The sequence below is a fragment of the Colobus angolensis genome, unplaced genomic scaffold, assembly GCF_000951035.1.
Source record: "Colobus angolensis palliatus isolate OR3802 unplaced genomic scaffold, Cang.pa_1.0 Scaffold402, whole genome shotgun sequence".
Taxonomy (NCBI): domain Eukaryota; kingdom Metazoa; phylum Chordata; class Mammalia; order Primates; family Cercopithecidae; genus Colobus; species Colobus angolensis.
In genome coordinates, this window is record NW_012117400.1 from 986744 (window position 1) to 1008719 (window position 21976).

General features: G+C 60.8%; 1 protein-coding gene across 3 annotated transcripts; it reads right to left on the minus strand.

Annotated features, from left to right (window-relative positions):
* Positions 1 to 8252: 8252 nt before the first annotated feature.
* BGN (biglycan) lies at positions 8253 to 21976 on the minus strand. Of its 3 annotated transcripts, none has more exons than XM_011955845.1 (8): positions 21784 to 21976; positions 12337 to 12585; positions 11936 to 12048; positions 11213 to 11426; positions 10650 to 10760; positions 10366 to 10459; positions 10104 to 10242; positions 8253 to 9045 (listed from the first exon to the last, which is right to left on the minus strand). In XM_011955845.1, exons 2-8 carry the CDS (start codon positions 12572 to 12574, stop codon positions 8848 to 8850), a joined length of 1107 nt encoding a protein of 368 aa, XP_011811235.1. In that variant the 5' UTR covers positions 12575 to 12585; positions 21784 to 21976; the 3' UTR covers positions 8253 to 8847. The 3 variants fall into 3 exon arrangements, with proteins under 3 accessions (XP_011811235.1, XP_011811237.1, XP_011811236.1); XM_011955847.1 differs by lacking the exon at positions 21784 to 21976 and adding an exon at positions 14668 to 14853; XM_011955846.1 differs by lacking the exon at positions 21784 to 21976 and adding an exon at positions 14664 to 14853.

The following is a 21976-nucleotide window of genomic DNA, read 5'->3' on the forward strand; positions in this document are numbered from 1 at the left end:
TGCGCGGCGCAGGGGCCTCGGGGCTCTGGTGCTACGCACCCGGTGCGTGCCCTTCTGTTCCCAGGACGCGCGGGGGTGCCTGCTCTTCCAGGTCTGGCATTGCCCCCAAAGGGCACTGGCCGAGTGGGGGTGGGTGGGGATGGAAACTGGGGACCATGGCACCTGTGAGTGCAGAGAGAGCACCCTGAGCTTGCGGTTGGGGCACCAGGCTGCCACTACCTCTCCAGACCCCTGCCCTCTAGGTGCTTCTCCCCAACAGTAAAATGGGGCACAGAGCCGGGTGGCTGATGTGTAGCGTGGGGTCCTTGGGTCTTGCCTCGGTGGGCTCCAAGGCATTGGTGATCTCCTGCAAACTCACACTACCTGTTGAGAGTACAGGTGCCCAAATGCGTCTACCCAGAGGAAGGGCGCATACCAGAGATACTCACCGTTGCTCATCACGGGAACCCGGTTAGGCAGAACACAGAGACTGCACACAGGTGGGCACCAGAGGCAGACACGCAGGGGCACATACATCCCCGGTGTGAGTGGAGACAGACACACAGACAAACCCCAGTGCACACACCTGTCCAAGCCCACAAGCACACGTTCCCACCTACCTGGACAGAGACCCCCGTGCCTGCCGGTGGACCCCCAGGCTTCCCAGCTCCAGGGGCAGTGGAGGCCTCTGACCCCAGGTCCGGCCTTTGCCAGCATTCTGAGCAGCGAGCAGAGAATGCTCGCTGGGGCACAGGTAGAGGCTCTGAGCGGGAGCCTGAGGCAGGTGCAAGAGGCCTGGATGCAGCCTTGAATTCTTTCTTGCCTTGGACAAAGAAGGCCCTGGACATGCTGTGTGCCAGACCAGAGCTGAACACCGGGGACACAGCAGGAACCACAAAGCAGGGAGTGGCCGGCAGATGGCAAATGTGCTCACGCCGCTGAGGTCGGGGTTATGGAACCCCATTGATGGGGAGCCATGAAAGAGGCTGCTGGCGGCTCAGGGAAGGCCTCTTTGAGGAGGCACCACTGTGCTAGGGACCAAAAGGACAGGAAGGTTCTGCTGCTCCTGCTACCAGGGAACTGTCACAAACCCCACAGACTGCTCCTCCCTTCCACAGGAAGCAGCTGGTTCCATGGAAAGCCAGTGAGATCTGGCATCCCAGAGCCAGGGCCAAGCCCCTGGCACCTCTCAGTGTGGGCTGAGGTTCGCACGCACACACACTCAGACACCTGCTCACATGTGCGCTCACACATGCTTACTCACACCCACTCACATGCATGCACACATACTCACACCTGCTCATATGCACGAACTCATGCTCGCTCACCTACCTACACAAACACACACTCACACACTCATGCACACACAATCTCACGCACACACATCCTCACAGTCATATGTGCTCACTCACACACCCTCACCCACACCAGCTCGGTGGCCCACACAGTTACACAATGATTCACACATAGTTACATGCTTTCACACCTACACAACTCACACACTCATCCAGTGAGCACACACGGGCACATACATGCACACACACACAGTTACAGTCACACTCACACACAGACTCCCCACTCGGTTTGCACCCACACTCACACTCTCACACATATTCATTTCCACACTCATGCAGTCCCCTTCCACGCCAGCTCTGAGGCAGCTTTTCCTGAGCCTGGGGCATGTGCTCCTCAGGGCCCAGAGCTGCCATGGGGACATCCCCCCGTCACACATACACAGTCTGTGACTTCCCATTGCCCCAAATGGGAAAAATCAAGACTAAAGCAAGCCCCAATCATGCTGGAAACTTATCATGAGCTGAGTTCTGGCCATTTCGCGAGAGCCCTGCCATCTTGGAGTCGCTCCTCTTACTAGCCCACATTCCAGATGGTGAAGTGGAGGCCCAGAGGACACTGGATCCCACCCCGAGCAGGTTGTAAACTGGATTTTGGCCCCCGGCCGGGAGGCCAGCTGCCCCCCATGCCCCCAGGCACCACAGGAGGGCAGAGGAGCTGTGAGCACGGGAGTGCCTCCGGAGGGCCCATGGTCTCCCTTCCCCAGCACATTCGGGCCGTGCTCCTTCTTGGCCTCCCAGACTGTGGCAGGCTTCCTGGGGTCATGTTGTTCCATCCCAGGCCCCAGGGCCCTGCTCTGGAGTGAGCAAAGGCAGAGGCAGTCTGCTGAGCCGGCCTTCTTTGGTGGTCCCCAGCAGGAGCATCCCTTGGGCAAGGAGTGGATCCTGGCTGAAGACAAACACCTCTTAGCAGACATGTGTGGGCAGCTCTGGGAGGGCAGGTGTGGGGCTGGGGAGACCCACACTTAAAGGCTTGGGAGTGGCTGTGAGAGCTGACAAGAAGAGAAGACTCCCTTTGGGCTGTGTCACTGTCTTGCTCGGGGACCAGGGAACATACTGAGCACCCCTGGGGGATGGAGATTGTTCATTTAACTGACGGCTGCCATCCACATGGGGGAATCTCCCTGAGCTTGGAGCAGCTGCTGTCCGGGCTGGATGTTTATGCATCTCCCCTCCCTACTCTCTGACCCCAGACTCTGCACAGGCCCTCTCTGGTCAGGGGGAAGAAGCAAGTTTGGGGGAGAAAATCTGAGGCAGGGGTTACCTGCCCCACCACTTTGCCTCTGTCCCTGGGCCCCTAGGGCACTGCTCATGGCTAATCCAGTCAAGAGTTGGCCATGGTGCATACCTTTGTGATGAGCCCACTGGGGCCAAGGTCAGATGGCCAAGGAACAAAGTTTCATGGAAGTTCCCAGTCCTCAGCAAACTGTGGCCCCTAAACAGCTAATGGCCAGGTAAGGTGATGGTCCTTTCTCTGTGGTTTGTGTCTGTTGGTTCCCAGCCCAGAGCCCTGAGGCTGGGAGGGAGGGCCCAGGCCTGGGAATGAGGACACCTGAGTGCCAGGCAAATGCTGCCAGTGTCACTGGTGATCCTTGCTCACTGGCCAGCCCCTCTTGGGTCCTCCATCAGTAAAGAGGTGGGAGCTTTACTAGAAAGTTCTCCCACACACCAAGTCCTGTCCTCTGCACTGGGAGTACTTAGGGAGCCAAACCCAGGGAGGCCCAGACCACTCTGCTTTCCAGCTCCCTCCCAGGTCTCAAGCCAGCCTGTCCCACCATGCCCTGGGCCTGCCTCCTTAGGGCACACCAGGCCTCTGTCCCCACCACACTCTTCCACATTGCCGATGATTGCCTGGGAAACAAAAGCCACAGAGAGCACCCCGCTCTCAGCAGCTGCCCCCACCGCCCCTCCTGGCCCCCTCATCCCCACTCTCACCCCTCTCTCTCTCCACCTGCCTCCAGCCCCTTCAGTCCCCGCTCCCCTCCCACAACTGCTTTCTCTCTTGGCTCCTTGGCCTTTACCCGGTCACCAGGTCCCTTCTCTCCCGGGCCTCTAGGCCATGCCCCCTCCTTGCGCAGGTCCCTCCTGCCACTGTTGGGACAGCAACACCTTGGCCAGCTCTGAAGTGAGGGCCCCTTTGGCTGGGCCCGGGCCCCCCATCCTGTCTTCTCATGCCCACTGTCTCCCTGGCTGAGGTCCCAGGCCCTTCCCCAAGTCCTCAGGGACCAAGCCCACATCCACTTGCAGTCCAGGGGCAGGCTAAAAATGCCCCCACGGAGGTGTCCTTGTCCCAACCCCCAGAACCGGAATGCAACCTTATTCAGAAATAGAGTCTTTGCAGATGTGATCAAGTGAAGAATCTTGAGATGTGGGGTTATCCTGGGTTATCCAGGCAAGCCCTGCATGCAGTGACAAGTGTCCTTATAAGGGGGAGATTACACACACACACTCTCACACATGCACACACATGCTCCCACCCACACCCACGCACAGAGACACACATACACAGAAACACACACATACACACACGTGCACACATATGCACCCACCCCCCCAAAATACACATACACATACAGTCACACACAGACACACACATATGCACACACTCATACACATGCATACACACACATACAGACACAGAAACACATACACACACATTGCACACATAAACACACATGCAGACACCCCACACATACACACAAACATGCTCACACGCATGCACACACATATGCACACACATATGCACACTCATGCACACACATACACTCACACGCACCTCCCCACAAGAAGCCATGTGCTTGCAGTGGCAAAGTGGAGTGAGGTGGCCACAAGCCCAGGACACTTGGAGTCTTCCGGAGCTGGGAGAGGCAGGAAGAAGCCTTCCCTAGAGCTTCTCGGGGGAGTGTGGCTCTGAGACACCTGGATTTCGGACTTCTGGCCTCCAGGACTGGGAGAGGGTCTATGTCCTCTGTGGTGAGCCACCGGGTTTGTGGTTATTCATGACAGTGGACTCGGGCCACTCATCCAAGTCCCAGCTGGGCCACCGAGGAGCTCCAGCTTGGCAGAGCCCTGCCCACAGCCAAACACAGGCTTCTTGGGCTGCTTGGCTTGAGTACATCCACGCCTGGTGTTTCTGGAAAGCTCTGACTGGCAATGCAGAGTGTGTGTGTGTTAGTGTGTGTGAGAGTGTATGTGTGACTGTGTGTGTGCAAGTGTGTGTGAGTGTGAGTTTGTGAGTGTGTGATTGTGTGACAGTGTGTGAGAGTGTGTGTGGGTGTGAGTGCGTGAGTGTGTGTGTGTTTGTGAGTGTGTGTCAGTGTGATTGTGTGAGAGTGTGTGAGTGTGTGAGAGTGTGTGGGTGTGAGTGCATGAGTGTGTGTGTGTGAGTTTGTGAGTGTGTGTCGGTGTGATTGTGTGAGAGTCTGAGTGTATGTGTGGGGGTGTGTGTGTGTGTCCGTGAGTGTGAGTTTGTGTGTGTGTCCCTTGTGTGAGAGTGTGTGAGTGTGACTGTGTGTGTCAGTGTGTGTGTAAGACAGACAGATGGTTCTTTGGGCATGACTCCTGCCAGTGCAGCTCCAGCATAGTCCCCTGGGCACTCTTGCCTGGGCCCTGGCTGCCCATGTGCAGCAGGCATCAGGGCCTTTCAGCACCCAGGCTGCCCAGGGTTCTCCAGGGCGCCAAAGAGGCTGTGCCCTCCCAGAAGCTGAGGGAGACAAGGTCTCTCTGCTGGTGATGTTGCCCTGCCCTGGCTGTCCAGAGTGGCAGGCAGGGGCTTGGCCTCCTCCTGTGGTCCCTGCCTCCTGAGACTAGAGCTGGAGCCTGTGGGAGCAGAGCCTGGAGACCAGGCCACTGCCAACTCCTCAGGGCAGCCCCTCTGACTTGGCTCCCAGGCCTGCCACCTGCCCCTGCAGCCCTCCAAGGAGGGGTCGTGTCCCTCAGGGGTCTTGCCCGCATTGTGGGCCCAGTCTGCCAAGGTCTGGCTTGCTGTCCCTTTGGCAAGCCCAGACTCGTCTAAACCCTAGCAGTGGATTCGGCTTAGGCTCCCGCTGGGCCCTGCTGTGCCCAGAAGGCACCTGACCTGCAGCGAATGCTGGGAAATGGCCCCACCGTGGCCCCGCGCCTTCCACAGCCACTCCGCGCCTTCCACAGCCACTCCCCAAGGAAGCGGCTTTGTGACCTTCATTGCTGTGCATGTTTGTGTGCACATGTGTTTGTGCGGCATGTTTGTGTTTCTGTGTGCTTGTGTTTGTGTGTTCAAGTGTGCATGTGTGCGTGCGTGTTTGTGTATGCATTTGTGTGCGTGTGCACGTGTGTTTGTGCGTGTGCGTGCATACATGTGTAAGCCCACGCCTGCTGCCTTCCAACAGCTCCGGGATGCTTCTGGCCTTCAGTCGGGGGTCCTCAGGGCCCTCTTCCCCTCTCCAGGCCAGGGAGCATCACAACCAACCCCGTTCTCACACTACACCCAATCTGTCCCCAAGTTCAGGGGATCTTACTCAAGCAAAGATGGGCTGGAACCTGCAGCCCACCTGTTGTCCACCCTGGGCCTTCCTGTGCCACAGCTGGGGCCCTGAGCACAGTCCTACTTTCCAAGCCACTTGCAAATAAATGTGGGAGATTGGCAGTTTGCAGGGAGAACCTTCTCAGCACAAGTGATCCTCCCACCTCAGTCCCCTGAGTAGCTGGGACCACTGGTGTGTGCCCCAATGCCTAGCTAATTTTTTAGTTTTTTGTTTTTTTAGAGATGGGGTCTCACTGTGCTTCCCAGGCTGGTCTTGGACTCCTGGCCGCAAGCAGTCTTCCTACCTTGGCCTCCCAAAGTGCTGAGATGACAGCCGTGAGCCACCACGCCCAGCCATTTTCTTTTTTAAGTCCAAATCAGTCTCACCTTGGCTAGTATTATTTAACAGTTTTTACCACACTTGGCGGTGGAGTGAGGCTACGTGATTCATCTTCACACTGTGGTCAGGACCAACTGCTTTGAGGATGGAGCTCACCTTCCACTATGACCCAGAAGCCCTTGCAGGCTGTGACCCTGTCCAGCTCTGGGCTCCTGCCTGGGGGACTTGGCACCCCGTCCAGACAGAGTGTGTGCTGCCTGCAGGGCACCCCCTGCTGTGTGGACTAAGCACGCAGCCCGCAGGATGCCTTCCTCTGCACTGTCCCGAGCTGGGACATGCAGAGGATGGGTGAGATGAAGGTGTATGAAATGAGAGGGAGACAGAGAGGAAAGGAGGCACAGGAGGGATGGGAGGGAGGCAGGAAGAGTGGACAGAGATTCATGGGGACTGTGCTGGACCCACTGAACACAGAGCCAGTGCCCCAAGACTCACTCACAGATGAATGGGCGGAAGCCCCATCTTTCCATCTCTGCCAGGCCGTGGCGCTGGCTGCCCCTCCTCCCAGCCAGTGAGGGGACTTGCCTGAAGCCTTGACTCCTGGCCCCTGGCCAGTTCCCTTGCACCACGCCTGCCCAACTCAGCAGACATTGCCAGGCCGTGGAGCACATGGCCCAGAATAGTGCTATGATGCTCATGGTGACATTCTATCACTGGGCCACCACACTGCGTGGCAACTCCTATCCCAGGAAGGAGAAACCTGGGAACGCCAGTCCCCCAGTGCCAGTCCAGGCTTAAAGACACGGTTATGTGTGAGGAGCCAACACACAGTGCCAGGCTGTGACTCACGCGGGCCCTGCCCACTCTATTGCTGTTGGGAGCCTGGAGCTGCCCAGGGAAGCCCCAGGTTCCGCCACCTGCTCTGAGGCTCTTCATGCAGGGCCAAAGGAAAGTCACAGGTGGTAGTGTTGCTCTGGAGACTGTCCCCCTCCAAGCTGTCCTTTCCGGGACGACCTGTGTCCCCAGCATGCAGCTGACCTGGCTCCTCTCTCTGGAGCCGGTGCCAATGCCTCGCAGCCCGAGCTCGGCTCTCCCGGCGCACAGTGTGACTTGCTAGGGGGCTGGCTGGGGAGCCAAGACCAGGCCAGAGCAAGTGGGTGCACACAGCACCCTGCCCTGGCTCCATGGGGCCCCGTCCCTCCTGTGTTACCCCTTGGGTGCTGGTGGTGCCTCGTTGTGAACCCTAGACTCCATGGAGCTGGGCAGGCCGGGTCCCGCTTAGATTTCCAGGCTCTAGCCTGGTGCCTGCAGTCGGTGTGCTCTTGGCAAATGCTCCACGCTGAGAGGGCAGGTGCCATTCAGGCCTGTTTGGATTCTGAAGCCCCGTCTCGGGACAGCTGGGGCCATGAGTGTCTAGGAGGGAGGGGAAACCGGCTAGCCCAGACCTGAGGATGACGGGGCCCCTCTTCTGAGGGTGAGGAGCCCAAGGGCCAGGAGGGGCATGGAGAAGCCAGGCCGCCACAGGAGCAGCGCACGGAGCCGCGTTGCAGTGTTTCTTTAATGGAAAGACAGCCACCGACCTCAGAAGCAGCCCCTCCTTGCGCTGAACCAGAGGGAAAGGGGAGACCTAGCCGCCAGTGGCGGTGAGGGGGTTCCATGAAAACCGGTGTCTGGGACTCTGGCGGAATGTGAGGCCTCTCCTCTCTTTGGGGCAGAAGGGCCAGGGCCTGACAGGCCTGAGGCTCCCCTCCTTGATGGTGTCATCTGGGAAGGATGCTGGGCCTCCAACTTCCAGCCTCCTCCGGGACTGTACAGGTTTGGGGGCAAGGGCTGGGCAGGGCAGGCTGGGGAGACCGCTGTCCCTGGGGTTTCGTGGGCAGGGGCTGGGTGCAGGCCGGACAGACAGAAAGCAGACCCAGCTCAAGGCAGAAGGCCAGAGGGTGTGGAGAGAAAGGGACAGGCAAAGCCAGGTTTGGAGAGATGGAGGGGACAGGCCACCAAGCTCAGAAGCGAGAAAGGTCTGAGGAAGCACAAGACACACACACACACACAGAGAGAGAGACAGAGAGAGAGAGAGAGAGAGAGAGAGAGAGGAGAAGGAAGGGGAAAGAGAGAACAGAAGGGAGGACTGGTCGAAGGGCCAGTGGAGCAGGGGTCTGGGAGGGACAGGCCATCAACTTACAAGGGGGCTGAGGGGAGCCGCGGCAGTGGGGAGAGTTGAAAGGCTGGAAATGCATGAGGAGGAGGAATAGAACATGCGTGTCTGGACAGGTGCAGCAGCCCTGGCAGAATTCACTGTCCCCATTCTTATGGAACACCTCCTGGCTGCTGACCCAGGGACCATTCTCCTAGGACTGGAGCCTTGGACACTTGGGTTTGGGAGTGAATGAGAAAAAAGCTTCATGGGGTGCCTCTGGGTGGCTGTGGTGGGAGAGCAGGGGCAGCTCTGAGGTGGAGGGAGCATGTGATGGGGGCCAGACCTTGAGCCCACCTGCACCCTTGGGAGCCAGGGAGAGGCCGTGATGGGGCGGCGAGCTGGGGTCAGGGACCTGAGGTGGGGGGCTGGGTTGGACGCAGCTGGGTCCTGGCTTAGCTTCCTGGCTCTGCCTCCCCATCAGGATGTCTGGCTGTGTTCCCCAGAGACCCCCACCGAGGCCCCGCGGTGGCTGCAGCTGCCTCTACTTTTTGTAGTTGCCAAACTGGATGGCCAGGCGGTCAGTGACGCAGCGGAAGGTGGCTGGCTGCACCTCCCAGTAGGGCACGGGGTTGTTGAAGAGGCTGATGCCGTTGTAGTAGGCCCGCTTCACCCCGAAGCCCACGGGACAGAAGTCGTTGACACCCACTTTGGTGATGTTGTTGGAGTGCAGATAGACCACCTGAAGGCAGAGGGGTCGGGTCACTGCAGGCCTCCCTCCCTCCATGCCAAGCCCACTGCCTCCAGGAGGCATTTTGCTGTTACCTCTCACCCTACTTCAAGGGCCACACCAGAGGCTCCCTGTTGTTGGGAGGAACAAACCAAGGCATGGGCGTGTTCTTTGTGTGGGTGTCAGCCAGGATTCAGGCACTGGATGTGACCAGGGACCAGGATGAGGGTCTCAGGTGGGGCAGGTTGAGGACATGTGGGGGTGGGGTGGGGTAGGGGTGTGTTTGGTGGTGTGAGGTGAAGGAAAGGTGGCCTGACCCTCGGGGGAGCACCCTCACACTCCATGGGGCATGAGAGGAGAAAGAGCCCTTGGGGTGCCCTCCTCTTTCTTCCAGTCATCAGAGGAGCTCGCCCTCTAGCAGCCCCTCCAACTCTCTGGAGTCACTGTCTTGCTGTCTCATAGAGGAGCAGAGGAGGGCAGGCAAGGTGCCTGCTGAGTTGGGCTGGGAGCCCAGTGCTAGTGAACATGACAATGGCCACTAGAGCGCGCTCTCGGCCCACCATGGGCATGGCCTGCGTGGTGCTGGCTCACAGCTGGTGCACATGGGGGTGCTCCAAACACGTGTGGATGGAGCAGGGCTGGGCAAGACCGAGATCACCCATCTGGTTGGGGGCCAGGCTAGGGATGGAAGCTCCCGACAGAATCCCAGGCAAGACCGTGCTCCCCCTCTTCAGCCTACTTCCTGCCCTGGGCTGTCGCTATCTTGGCACGGATCAGTACACCCCCACACCCACAGTTTCTTGACTCCCTGGACTCTGCCACATCTTTCTGGTGTCCGACCCACCTGGAGACCCTCAAGTCCAAGACCTACCGGGCGCCTTGCTCTGTATCTACCATGGAGCCCCTGCTTCCTGCCTCCTCAGCACCAGCTGGGAGCATCAAGACCGCTCTCTTGCAGATGCCCAGAGTTGGCCGGGAAGGAGGGCAAGGGGCTGAGGGACTGCTTGGGGACATGCACGCCTCCCCCAGCCCAGCCTCAGGGAACCTGGCTATGCACGCCCAGCTCTCACCTGGAGGAGCTTGAGGTCTGGGAGCCCCGAGGGCACCCTGGCCAGCTTGTTGTTGTCCAAGTGGAGCTCCCGGAGGGTTGGCAGGAAGCTCAGGCTCCCGTTCTCGATCATCCGGATCTGGTTGTGGCCCAGGCCCAGCCTGTGAGTGGGAGAATGACAGGGACTCAAAGGCTGGAGAGAAGGATGGTGGGCTGGGCGCGAGGGGCCACACAGCACTGAGGGACTCTGGCATCACCCTCGGGCAGTGCAGGGCTGGCCTCACCTGTACAGCTTGGAGTAGCGGAGCAGGTCCTCCAGTTCGATAGCCTGGATTTTGTTGTGGTCCAGGTGGAGTTCATTCAGGGTCTCAGGGAGGTCTGCCAGGAGAAGAGGGCACGGGGGAGAATGCAGGTGCTGAGGGCAGGGGCCCTAGCTCTGCCCCAGGTGGCGGGAGGGGACTGCTGAGCCTTTCCCTGAGTCGACCAGGCCTATCCAGAGCCCCCACCCTGGCCATCTGTGCCGCTGGGGCTGAGGCAGGCAGATGCGCAGGAAGTGGGGGCTTCGTACCTTTGGGGACGCCAGTCAGCTTGGCCTCTGAGATGCGCAGGTAGTTGAGCTTCAGGCCATCGAAGGCTCCAGGTTCAAAGCCACTGTTCTCCAGTGGGTTCCCGCCCATCTCTAGGTGAGAGACCTCATTAGCCCGGGAGCCTGGTGGTCCCTGCACAGCCCTGGGTCCTGTCATTTCCGGGCTAGTGTGGTGAGCCCTGCTAACTGCCGGCTGCTCCCATCTCCTGAAAGCAGTTCTGCTAATTTACGGGGCTGATTGTAAACTCCTAGCTGTTCAGGACTGCTAGCCCCAGGACTGCTAGCTCCAGGGGCAGCAAGAGGAAAGGGAGGAGTGCCAGAGATGCAGACAGGGCTCCCAGAAGCCACCCGGCCCCTCTGGCCCAGTCTTCTCTTTAGCCATGGTGATCGCCTGGATAGAGGATTTGCCAAGAAATTCATGGATTATCTTTTGACCGTTCTCACCATACTCTTTCTTGAACCGAGCCTCTAAAGGTGTCCCTTGGTCTCCCTTCCCCATGCCCCGAGACAAGGCTCTGGAATGTTCTGGGAGGCTTTCAGCTCACCGATGCAGTTCATGTTCCGGAGCCCACTGAACACGCCCTTGGGCACCTTGCGGATGCGGTTGTCGTGGATGCGGAGCTCCACCAGGGAGCTGGGCAGGTTGGGCGGGATCTCCACCAGGTGGTTCTTGGAGATGTAGAGCTTCTGCAGCTTCCGTAGGGGGCTGAAGGCCTTCTCGTGGATCTTGGAGATCTTGTTGTTCACCAGGACGAGGGCCTGAAGCAGGGCGGAAGGAGGAGGTGAAGGTGCGGACTCCCTGCCCCACCTGCCCCTCCCTCCTGCCTTCCTGTGCCTCCCCAGTCCACTGGGCCTCGAGGAGGTCAGTCCGTGCTTGTGAGCAGAGTGCGGGGCAGGAGGCAGCACCCAGGCCCAGCCCTGAGCCTCAGCAGTGCCACCACTGCCTTGCTGCTCCAAGCCTCAGTTTCCTCACACATACACTGGCTACAATGAAATCCGTTCTCCTATGTTGCTGGGAGGAATGGATGTGATGAAACATTTTCAGTCACGAAGGGAGCCGAGCTGAGTGATCCAGTCCTGCAGCTGCGGTTGCTCAAACCCACATGGGTGAGCTGTAAGCCCGGGAGCTCCCATCACGGCTGGCTCCAGGCTTTACCCTGAAGCCCACGGGTGTCCGAGCTCCTCTCATACCCACATGTCCATGCACATGCACCCACCCGGACCTCTGCCCCCTGCTGTAGGCCTGCTGGTTCCTCCCAGCTCCTTACGTAGAGGTGCTGGAGACCCTTGAAATCATCCTTGCGGAGCTCAGAGATGTCGTTGTTCTGCAGGTCCAGCAGCGTGGTGTCAGGGGAGATCTCTTTGGGCACAGACTTCAGACCTAGGGGCCCCACGACCACCAGCAGCATGAACTTGGAGCCATCCAGCCAACTAGCCCCACCGCAGGGAGGCCCAGGGACATAAGCACGCGACACCGACCGGCCCACGGGGATGCCACCACAAGTGGGCGCAAACTGCACAGCTCACAGCCAGACGGCTGGACCCCTCCTACACTCACATCATGCTCGCCACCAGCCCACAGGACCGGCATGTGCCTCCCTCAGAAGGGGCTCTCAGGCTGCGCCTGTGCCTCCTTGCATGCCCCGCTCCCCATCACTCAGGGACAAACCCAGATCGGAGCACTGAACCACCCGCAGGTGGCAGTGGCAGCCAAAAGGACACATGGCGCTGTAGGTGGGTGTGACAGAGTCCGGGTCCAGGACGCCCGAGGTGTCGGCGCCCGAAGCTTCCTCATCATTCATCACGAACGGCCCATCGTCCAGGGTGAAGTCCCAGAAGCCCCTCTGCTCAAAGGGCAGGGCCTGGCTCAGGGCCAGCAGAGACGTGAGGAGCCACAGGGGCCACATGGCGGATGGGCCTGGGGGAAGAGGCAGGGGGATCCTCAGCACCAGCACCCGCCCGTCTTCCCCATGCCAGGGTCTAGTGTTCCGTGTGTGTGGTGGCACTGCGTTCCCATCCCTCACCAGGGACGGCCAGACCCTGGGGCGGGAGGCGGAGAGGGCGGAGTGTGGGCAGAGGGCTCCAGGCAGGAAGGGAGTGGATGCTGCTGGCAAGGAGGGTGCCCCTTCCACTCCACTCCCCTCACCCCTTCCACTATCCCCCTCCCCATCCCGGACAGGACTTGGCTTAATCAGGCGATGAAATGTCTCCTCATTAGCAAGTCTGCAGGCCCCCACGCCTCTGAGTCTGCCAGAAGCCTGCTTTAGGGCAGGGGCATCCCTGAGGCTGCGTGGAGGAGGTGGAGGAGGAATCCTAACCATTGGCCCTCAAGGGCTTTGAAGAATTCACTTTTTGGGACGCCACTGTGGCCTCCTACCCGGGCCAATCCTTCCTTTGAGTTCTGGGCTCAGGGCAGCGTGGATGAAGTTAGTTGAGTTTGGCAACTCGGAGTTGCTTGCTACCTCCTGAGCACCCCTTCCACCCTGCCCACGTTTCTCAGAGACCCTCTAAGGCCAAGGCAGGGAGGCAGGGTGGAGAAAGATGGGGTGTCCTTTGAGGCCATGAGCAAAGTTGGCTGAGGCAGCACTGAGTGGAGACCCCAGAGGTGGAGGCCATGGCGCCCCCAACACAGCCCCTGGGCCTTGGCTTCCTCCTCTGGATCACCCGCCCCAGCCCCCCTGCCCCCCACACACACTGCCTTGGCTCAAACAGCCCTGGAGCTCCTTGATGTGCTCCCACCCTTCCTCCCTGCCCACAGCCTCGGCAGCTCAGAGAGGCCCCCCAGGGGAGCAGGCTGCCGCCAGGGTGGCAGGGCAGGGTCAGGCTTGCCTGAGGCCCCCCAGGCCGAGGCGGCGGGTGGGAGTGGAGGGGAAGCAGCCCTGCCCGAGCCTGCTGCCAGCACCCACCTCTGCTTGCCTCCTTCCTCCTCGTCAGACACGGTCTCCCGTCCAGAGGCAGCCGGGAATGTGCCCTACAAGAAGAGGCTGGAGCCCTGCCTCTCCTACCACTCCATCCACCCTGACTGCCTGGCAAAGGTCCAGGTCTCACCCCAGCCTCACCTTCCCCATCTGTTAAGTGGGAATAAACATGCCTGCCCTGCTCGCCACCCAGCCTGGGGTGGCGCTCGGTGCATCTGGAGACGGGGAGCCCAGCTGGGCAGCAAGGGCCTCTGGCAGACCTGAAGCAGTCACACGCCCAGGAGACCCTCACTTAGGTCCAGTACTAGCTGGGGAGGGGCTGTCTGGGGCTCCAGCAGGGTGAGGTGAGCCCCCTAAGCCCAGCTGCTGGTTGCAGGGGTCTAAGGAGGCCGTGGGGAGGTGGGGGCTCTGCCCCCTAGGCCAGCACTCTCTGAGCAGCCCTGCCCTGCCCGATGCTTCCCCAGTTGACCTGGGGGCTGGGTTGGCTGCTGGGGGCTGCCGCTTTGGGGTCCTTGCTGCCAGCGGACCGGGGGCCTGAGGCCACTTCGGGGCCAGGTTGGGTCTGAGCACAAGCACTGTGCCTCCAGTTCCATCAATCCCAGGAGAGGGCTGGGATGGAGGCCTGTCCTGTCGCCCCCTTGCAGCTCCTCGGGTGCTCCAGGGAGCATCTGCTGGCAGGCGTCCCCTCTGCATTGGCATCCCCTCTGGAAGCCGCCCATGCCCCCTCCCACACCCGTGGACAGAGGGGCCTGTGGTGAGGCTGTGGCTATAGCGGCTGCCAGGCCAGTGGAGTGGCCTTTCCACAACTGGCCTCAGAGCCCTCCTGAGCCCATAGGCCCCGGGCCATACTGCCAAGTAGGAGTCAGAGCCCGAGGCTTAGCTCAGCTTCCCCCTCGTGTGGAGCTGGACTTTATGCTGACCCCTGGGGTCACCAGGAGGCAGCACCCAGCCTCCCTCATTCTTTTGAGCCTTGAGACCCCAATTGCAGACCCCTTGAGCCCCAGGCCGGTCCGGCAGGACCTAGGGGAGCCCCCCGGAGGGTCTTGGCCCCCAAGTAGGGAGAAGGCTCAACACTCACCTACCTGGATGGCGTTTCCCTTCCTCCGGGCCAGGGCAGGGCAGGGCCTCTGATGCCTGCTGCCACTGCGGGACCCTCTCCCAGTGCCACTGGACACCCGGGGGCAGGAGGAGGAGGAGGAGGAGGAGGAGGAGGAGCAGCAGCAGCAGCAGTGGGAGAGAACAGGAAGGGCAGGATGGAAGCAGGAGAGCAAGATGGAGTGGGGGAGGGAGGAGACTGCCCTGCCCCTCCCTACCGATGCCCCTGCCAAAGCCGCTACCTCCCAGGGAGAGTGAGTCAGGGCTGGAACGCCCCACCAGAGCCCTGGGAAGCTCCAGGGTGGGCAGTCCACCTGGACAGGTGGGGTTGGGGTGGTCTGGCTGGGCCTAGGGAAGGCTGTGGGGAGGGGCTGGGGAAGGCTGAGGGGACAGAGGACCATCTGACCATGGCCAGCTTGGAGCCCCCAGGACCCACGCATTGGCCTGGAGGAGGACTCCACAGGGACTCCTGCCCTGGGGCCAGGGGTCTCCCCAGGAGCTGGGACTTCCCTGCAGGCACTCCTGTTAGGGAATTGGGCCCTCCACCAAGGGAGGGGGCACAGGCGCAGGGCAGTCAGTCACGGCAAGACTGGTCATCGGGGTCTCAGGTGGGTTCCCGGGACCAGCCGTGGGGCGACGAGGACTCTGAAGGCAGGCTGCCTGATATAGTAGGATGTCTGGGGGGTCTCCAAGAGACCGAAAAAGGGGCAAGGGGAAGAGGTTCCCTCGGAGCGGGGAGGGAGGCTGAGGGCTGGGAGGCCCATACACTCGGGCCCCGTGACAGAGGCAGAAGGACAAGGTTTGGCTGGCTTTCTATGGCTCATGGCTGTGCCCAAGCAGTGGGCAGGCTGGAGGAGTGGGGGCCGGGCAGGCTTCCCGGCACATCCCTCATTTCCCCTCGAAGAACTGGCACAAAACTGAGACCTCTCCCGAGGAAGGGACAAGCTCTGTGTCTGAGCCCACAGGAGGCGGCAAGGGGCCCATGAAGCCAGAGGGAGCCAGGGGAGCCTGGGGGGAAGGATCCCCTGGAGCTGGCACGATGAATATCCCCATTTTATGGACACAAAAGCTAAGGCCGAGAGAGAGGCTCTCATTTCCCCCAAATCACTCAGCCTGACTTGGAATTCAGCTTTGGCGCTTCTAGGCCCTGAGCTCTCAGCTGTGCTCCTCAGCCACAGGGGCTCCAGCCATGTCTCTGGGCCTGTGAGAGCCTGAATGCCCGAGACTGGGGGTGGCAGTTTGGGAGGTTCTGGAGATCGATAGGCTCAGCTGTCCTCCCAAAGCCTGGCCCCTGCCTTCTCCCCACCACCTCACACCGAGCCCCTCCCTCCTGCCAGAATATGCACACACACGTATACACACACACACACAAACATACACACGGATGCACACATACACATACACACTCGTATACACACACACGTGAACACACACATGCACACAACTGCACAAAACACACATGTACACACATCCACATACAGGCACACATCCACACACATACATGCACAGACACATGCACACTCCTATACACACATGTACACACACATATACATGCACAAACCTAGACACACACATGCATACCCATGTACACACATTCACATACACATATGTATACATATATAAACACACATACACAGATGCACACGTACACACACACTCATGCACACACCTATACACATACATGCACATGTACACACACATGCACACATACGCATATGCACACATAACACTTATACACACGTACACACACGCATACATGCACACGTACACACATACACCCGTATACACATACACATATGTAAACACATACATGCACACATCTATACACACATGTATACACATTCACATATACATATGTATACATACACACATACATACACATGTATCCACACAGAGATAAGGCAGGTGAGGCCCCCAGCCCAGGAAGCAGGAATACCCCATAGTCAGATCCTGAGAGACCCACAGCAAGTCCCTCCAGTCCTCAACTCTCCACCACCACAACTGAGGCCTCTGGGCCTCAGTTTCCCTTCATTGGCCTCCCTGGATGTGTCCTCAGGGACTTCAGGGAGGGTTTCAAGCCCCATCAAAGTGTGCCCTGAGCTCCCTGGATGCCACCTCTTTAGAGCAAAGGACAGGAGCGGCAATGGCATGAGCCCCAGGTTGGGCGACCGCAGGTGTGAGTGAGGGAGGAGGCTGGGCTTCCTGGAGCCTCCGCCACCACCCCAATAGGGCCCTCCTTGTCTGCCCCTCTGAAAGCCAGCGCAGTCCTCTGCACTGGATTGCTCGAGGTCACAGCCAAACAAGATGCGTTGGCAGCCTCTGAGAGCATGGAGGGTCCGTGCCAGGCATTCAGGCCAGGCCAAGGGCGGCGGGAGCAGGGCTTGAGGTCTGGCGGGCCCTGGGAGCTCGCCTGCAGACGGTGTGGCTCACAGCTGCCAAGTGGCAGACGCCAGACGCTGTCTCCGCAGCCTCAGCCCTGGGCGTCTGCCCCCCTGAGCAACCCGACCTGAACTCTGACACACGTGCCATCTTGCACGCAGCCCTGCAGGGTCCCCGGGACTGTGCCCTTCCTCCCTCCCCTCTGGCCACCAAAGCCTTTTGGGCCCAGTTTCAATCAGCAGCCAGTTGCTTGTGCCCCGGCTGACACCTGGCCTGCCCCCTGCCACTCTCCCAGGCCCCAGTCCACCAGTCCCTCCCCACTGATGGCTCCAGCCTGCACTTGGGCATCAACCAGAGAGGGGATGCGTAACCTCCATGGCCTTGCCAAAGCCTGCTGTGTGCGTTCATCTGTGGGAATGGCTGCCTGAGGGGCTGGGGGCTGGAGTGGGGAGGGGCGGGCCTTGTGCACCCCAGCCACATTCCAAGCCCCTGCCATTGCCCCAGCATGCCCTTCAGGCAGCCACGCTTGGGCGTCTGCTCCCCTTGCAGCCACGTGTGGAGGGGCTGGGAAACCCCAGCTCATCTGCTGCTCAAATCCTTTCCAGAGGTTTTCTGGCAGGGTGGGGACAAGGGTGGAGTTCTCCCTTGATGCGCCCAGCCACTTCCCACATCTCTGCGCCAGCCCTTTGCAACCTGTGGTGCCCATGTCGAGGTCCAGCCTGTCCCCACAGTCGGCGGAGTGCAGGACTCAGCCCTTCCTGCTGTGCGCTCCTGGTCCTCTGCATGCGGACTACTGCTGCCCGCCCACCTCCCCCCATTCCCTGAAGAGATTCTGGGCCTCCTGCTAGAGTCTCCAAGGGAAAGGGAGGATGCTGTCATCTCTCAGAGGCAGAGCAGGGGGCTCATGTGATTTCTTTACTTAGCCCCCTGCCATCCCCCGTTGACTCTAAGAAGGAAGCGATACTCTTAAGACTTGATGAAGGGGTAAACTGAGGCTCAGGGAGTTGGCCCCAAACTCTTGCCCAAGGCCACACAGTGAGGAAACAGCAGAGCTGGGACTGCACACACTTTCTGTCTGTCCGTCTGTGTCCTTGCCCACTGCAGACAGTGCCACAGGCCCCAAAGCTGGCAGGCCTCACACTCTCGGGGCTGTGCAGGGAGCTCCCCTGGAAGCATGGCCCTTCTCTCTGGATGCCACCATCCGTAGCTCCCCAAGGCCCACAGATCCAGAAGCCCCTCCTCAGCCCCAACACAGCCAGCAGGGCAGCCCCCACCCAGCCTCTCACCTCTGCCTCTGTCGGCAGGGGCGTCTCCTGGAAAAGCCATCTTCTCCCCAGGCGAGCACCTCAGGGCCCCAGGGAAGATGCTCCCGGCCTGCTCCCCAGACCCTGGGGCCCTGCCTCCCTCCCTCCCTGGTACAGGCCCTCCCTGCCGCAACCCGCTCTCTGCCGGGGGCTCAGGCTGGGCTGGGATTAGCCTCCTTCAGCCAGCCAGGGCGGCCCACAGCCTGCTTAGCCTCAGGCTCCTAGGGCTGCTGGGCTCCCATGGGTGTGCGTATCCTTGCATGAGGGCAGCCTCCAAGACCCATGGGATGGCAGTCAAGGCCAAGCAGGGACTCAGACTTCCAGAGGATAGAAGTCACACTCGCTTCCCAGACTTCCCCTGTCTCCATGGACAGGGCTGCCTTCTAATCTTGTGGCCACCCAGGTCTGCCCACTATGCTCCCCTTGGCCCATTTGAACACCTCAGGGACCAAACAGGACTGGGATGCCCAGCAGAGGCAGGTTCAAGAGGCCCACAGAGTCTGTTGGGTCCCTGGTCTTCCAGCTCATCTCAGGCCAGTGTTTAAGTGGAGCTCAGGCTTAAGATGCAGTGGACCGGGAGAGTTGCATGCGAGAAGGCTGGCTAGAGCCCCAGGCCCCTGAGCCTCAGAAGTAAGCCCCATGGGAATGGGCAGCACCTTCACCAGGCCTGCCAGGGAGCCGGGACCTGCCCCTGCCCCCGGGCTGGCTGGGATCGGAGCTGCACAGGTGGGAAGCTGGGAGGGGGAGGGTTCTGCAGTCCTTGGAAGAGCCAAGGCTGGCGGCCCCTCCATAGCCACCCCAGAGCCCCAGAGGCTGTTCGGACGCAGAGCCATGATGGGGCAGGGGAAGAAGGCAAATGGCAGAGGAGGCAGCTGGGGTGCTTTCCGGGAGTCTAGAGTCCCAGAAGGGGCTTCTGGCTGTGGGCTCCAGGTCGGGGAGGGGACCTGGGGAAGGAGGAATGAAGCACAGCCCCCACCCCTCCAGAGGAGGTGGCCCCAGGCCTTCCCCAGGGAACCCTGGGAAGCTGGTTCTTTCTGGAAGGCTGGAGAAGGGCCTGGCCATGGGTCCTGGAGGCCACTTAGGCCAGGCAGGCCTCAGGCCAGGAGGACTGAGCCACGCACCCTCCCCACAGTGCAGCCCCTCTGCACGCCCCCCCCAACTGGTCCCTGTAAGGCTTGCAGAAAGGGCTCTGAGCGGCCGAGCTGTGGCCACGGCTCTCCCAGCCCAGCATCTGAGCAGAAGAGGACAGGTGCTGGGGCACTGACCGCCCCAGGCCCCGGCCGGCAGGATCCCAGTTTGGGCTGCCTTCTGAGGGAGCCGGTGCCCACCCAGCGGCCTGCAGCCCAAGGCAGGGTGCCCTGGGAAAGCCACCATCACCCCCAGCCCCTCGGTGTGAGCAAGACCCCCGGCTGGTGTGTCCCCACCTACCAGTGTAGTTCCCAGGCCTGTCGGGGGCTTGGCGGTGGGCCTGGACGCTAGGGGGGCAACGTGGGGCAGGGACCAAGCTCTCCCGCCCACAGATGAGTGGGAGGAGGTCGTGGTGGGCATGGGAAGACCTTTCCAACAATCAGGGGTGTTGGGGGGTGAGCAAGGCAGGGGAGGGGCCCTGGCAGGTGGGGCTCCAGGGGCTCCAGGACTGGGGCTAGGCCTGCAGGTGGGGTGTGTGCGGGGGATTCTGGCTGGAGATGCTGGGGGGTGGGCCCGGGAAGCACGGGAGGTCCCCATCCCACCTCTATACAGGGTGGCAAGGACTCAGAAGCCCTTGCTGAAGGCTCTGAGTGCTAACTGTCAAGTGTGAACTCATTACAAACCCCTCCTCTGGGTACTTGGCGCTGTCACTGAAAGGGATACGCTATAGCTTTGTTTGAGTGACTCTGGAATGTCGCTAAAGACAGGAAACTCATTCTTGCCTTGGAAACACTCCCCTTCCTTTCCCAGACTCCCCATCTATGCGGTGGTAGGGTTAATGCCCACTGCCAGCTGGGTGCTTGGGGCTTGAAGGTGGGCCAGGGAGGCCAGGGCTGCCACCCACAGCTGGCCAGCTTGATATGGGAGCCCTCTGCGCTCTCTGCGCTCAAAGACTCACTATGCTGGCCCACAGTGGCCATACATGGGCATGTTCCGCACCAAGACACCCCTGCTCATATACCAGCTCTCCTGGGGTGCGGCTGGCACAGGCAGCTGGGTGTCACCAGGAGGTGCTCACCTGCACCCCTGGGCGCTGCTCCCCGGGAGCCTTTCTGGCACAGGGGCAGGGGTGCTGAGCATCTCCAGCTCGTCTCAGTTCCAATTAGTCGCTATAGGGCAGAGAGCTGGCAGGACAGGGAGGGGCGAGGGCACAGAAACAGGATTCCCTGAGGATGGGACCTGAGCAGTCCGGCGGCCAGGACAGCAGGAGAGAGACCTGCCTGCCAAGACAGACCACTGGAGACTGATGTGTCCTGTGCCCTGCAGGTCCCTCGGTCCCCTGCTCTGCTCAGCAGGCGCTCAGGCACCCAGCCCAGCCCACGGGGCAGTGAGGGGGCGCTCCCCTCCCTGGGCCTTCCAGAGCACTCCCTCTCCTGGGTCCCTTGGCAGGCCCTTCTGGGACCCCAAGCCAGGTCCGCCCTGGGGAAACATGGCACAGTTGCCTGATTTTCTCTCCTTCCCTTCCCCATCCATTCTGAGTCCCAGTCCAAGGGGGTCCTGGAAAACAGACAGGGCTGAGTCACCCAGGCAGCCCCAGTCAGGGCCCTTGCAGCCAGGGCTCCCAGGACCCGTACTTCTCACAGAGGAAGTACAGGCAGGGCATTAACCTGGGGGTGAGTGAGGAATATCTGGGCAGGGTGCCTGGGGCATGCCTGGGAAACCAAGTCTGCTCCTGGGTGCTGAGCTCAGTGGGTGCTGGGCAGTCCTCCCTGACCCGACGCAACCCGGGCCAGGTGCCAAGCCCTGGAGCTAGGAGGCGCCTGGGCAGAGCAAGGCTGAGGGAGTGGAGCATGCGCCTGGGACTTGCAATGATGAAACACGGCCGTTGGCAAAGCTGGGGTGCCAGTCACCCAGCCACACTCTAGGGTGGCAACCAAGAAGACGGACCCCAAGTGGGAGGCAGAGAGACAAGAGCTGGATGAAGCAGAGCAAGGTCAGAAGGGAGAGGGAGAAGAAGGGGTGAGGGAAAGGTGCCTGGAAGGTGGTGAGATGAGGCAGAAGCCTGACAGGGACCAAGGGGACCGCAGGGTGGCGATGAAGGGGCATGGATCAGCAGCCTACAGAGAGCACTGGGGAAATCTGTGGCCACCCTCGGGGCACTGGGGACAGGACAGCAGGACCAGGGCTTGGGATAGCGGAGGCAGCAGAGCCAGAGGCATCTCTGGGTTGCTGAGGGGGCAGCTTGAGGCCAGCAAGGCAAGGGCGGGAGTGGGCCTGGCTCAGGAGCCCTACCTGGAGAGGGGAGGCACCAGGCTCAGGCTGGCTAGTTGGCCGGCTGGGGTGGTGGGCCGTCCGCACGTCTGTCTGTCCGCTCTGTCCGGTGGACCGAAAGCAGCTACTCACTCCTGGGCAGTTTGTGGAGAGAGGGAGACAGAGGCGGCGGGAGGGAGGCTAAAGGCTGGGCAGGCGGGCCGACGGGGAGGGG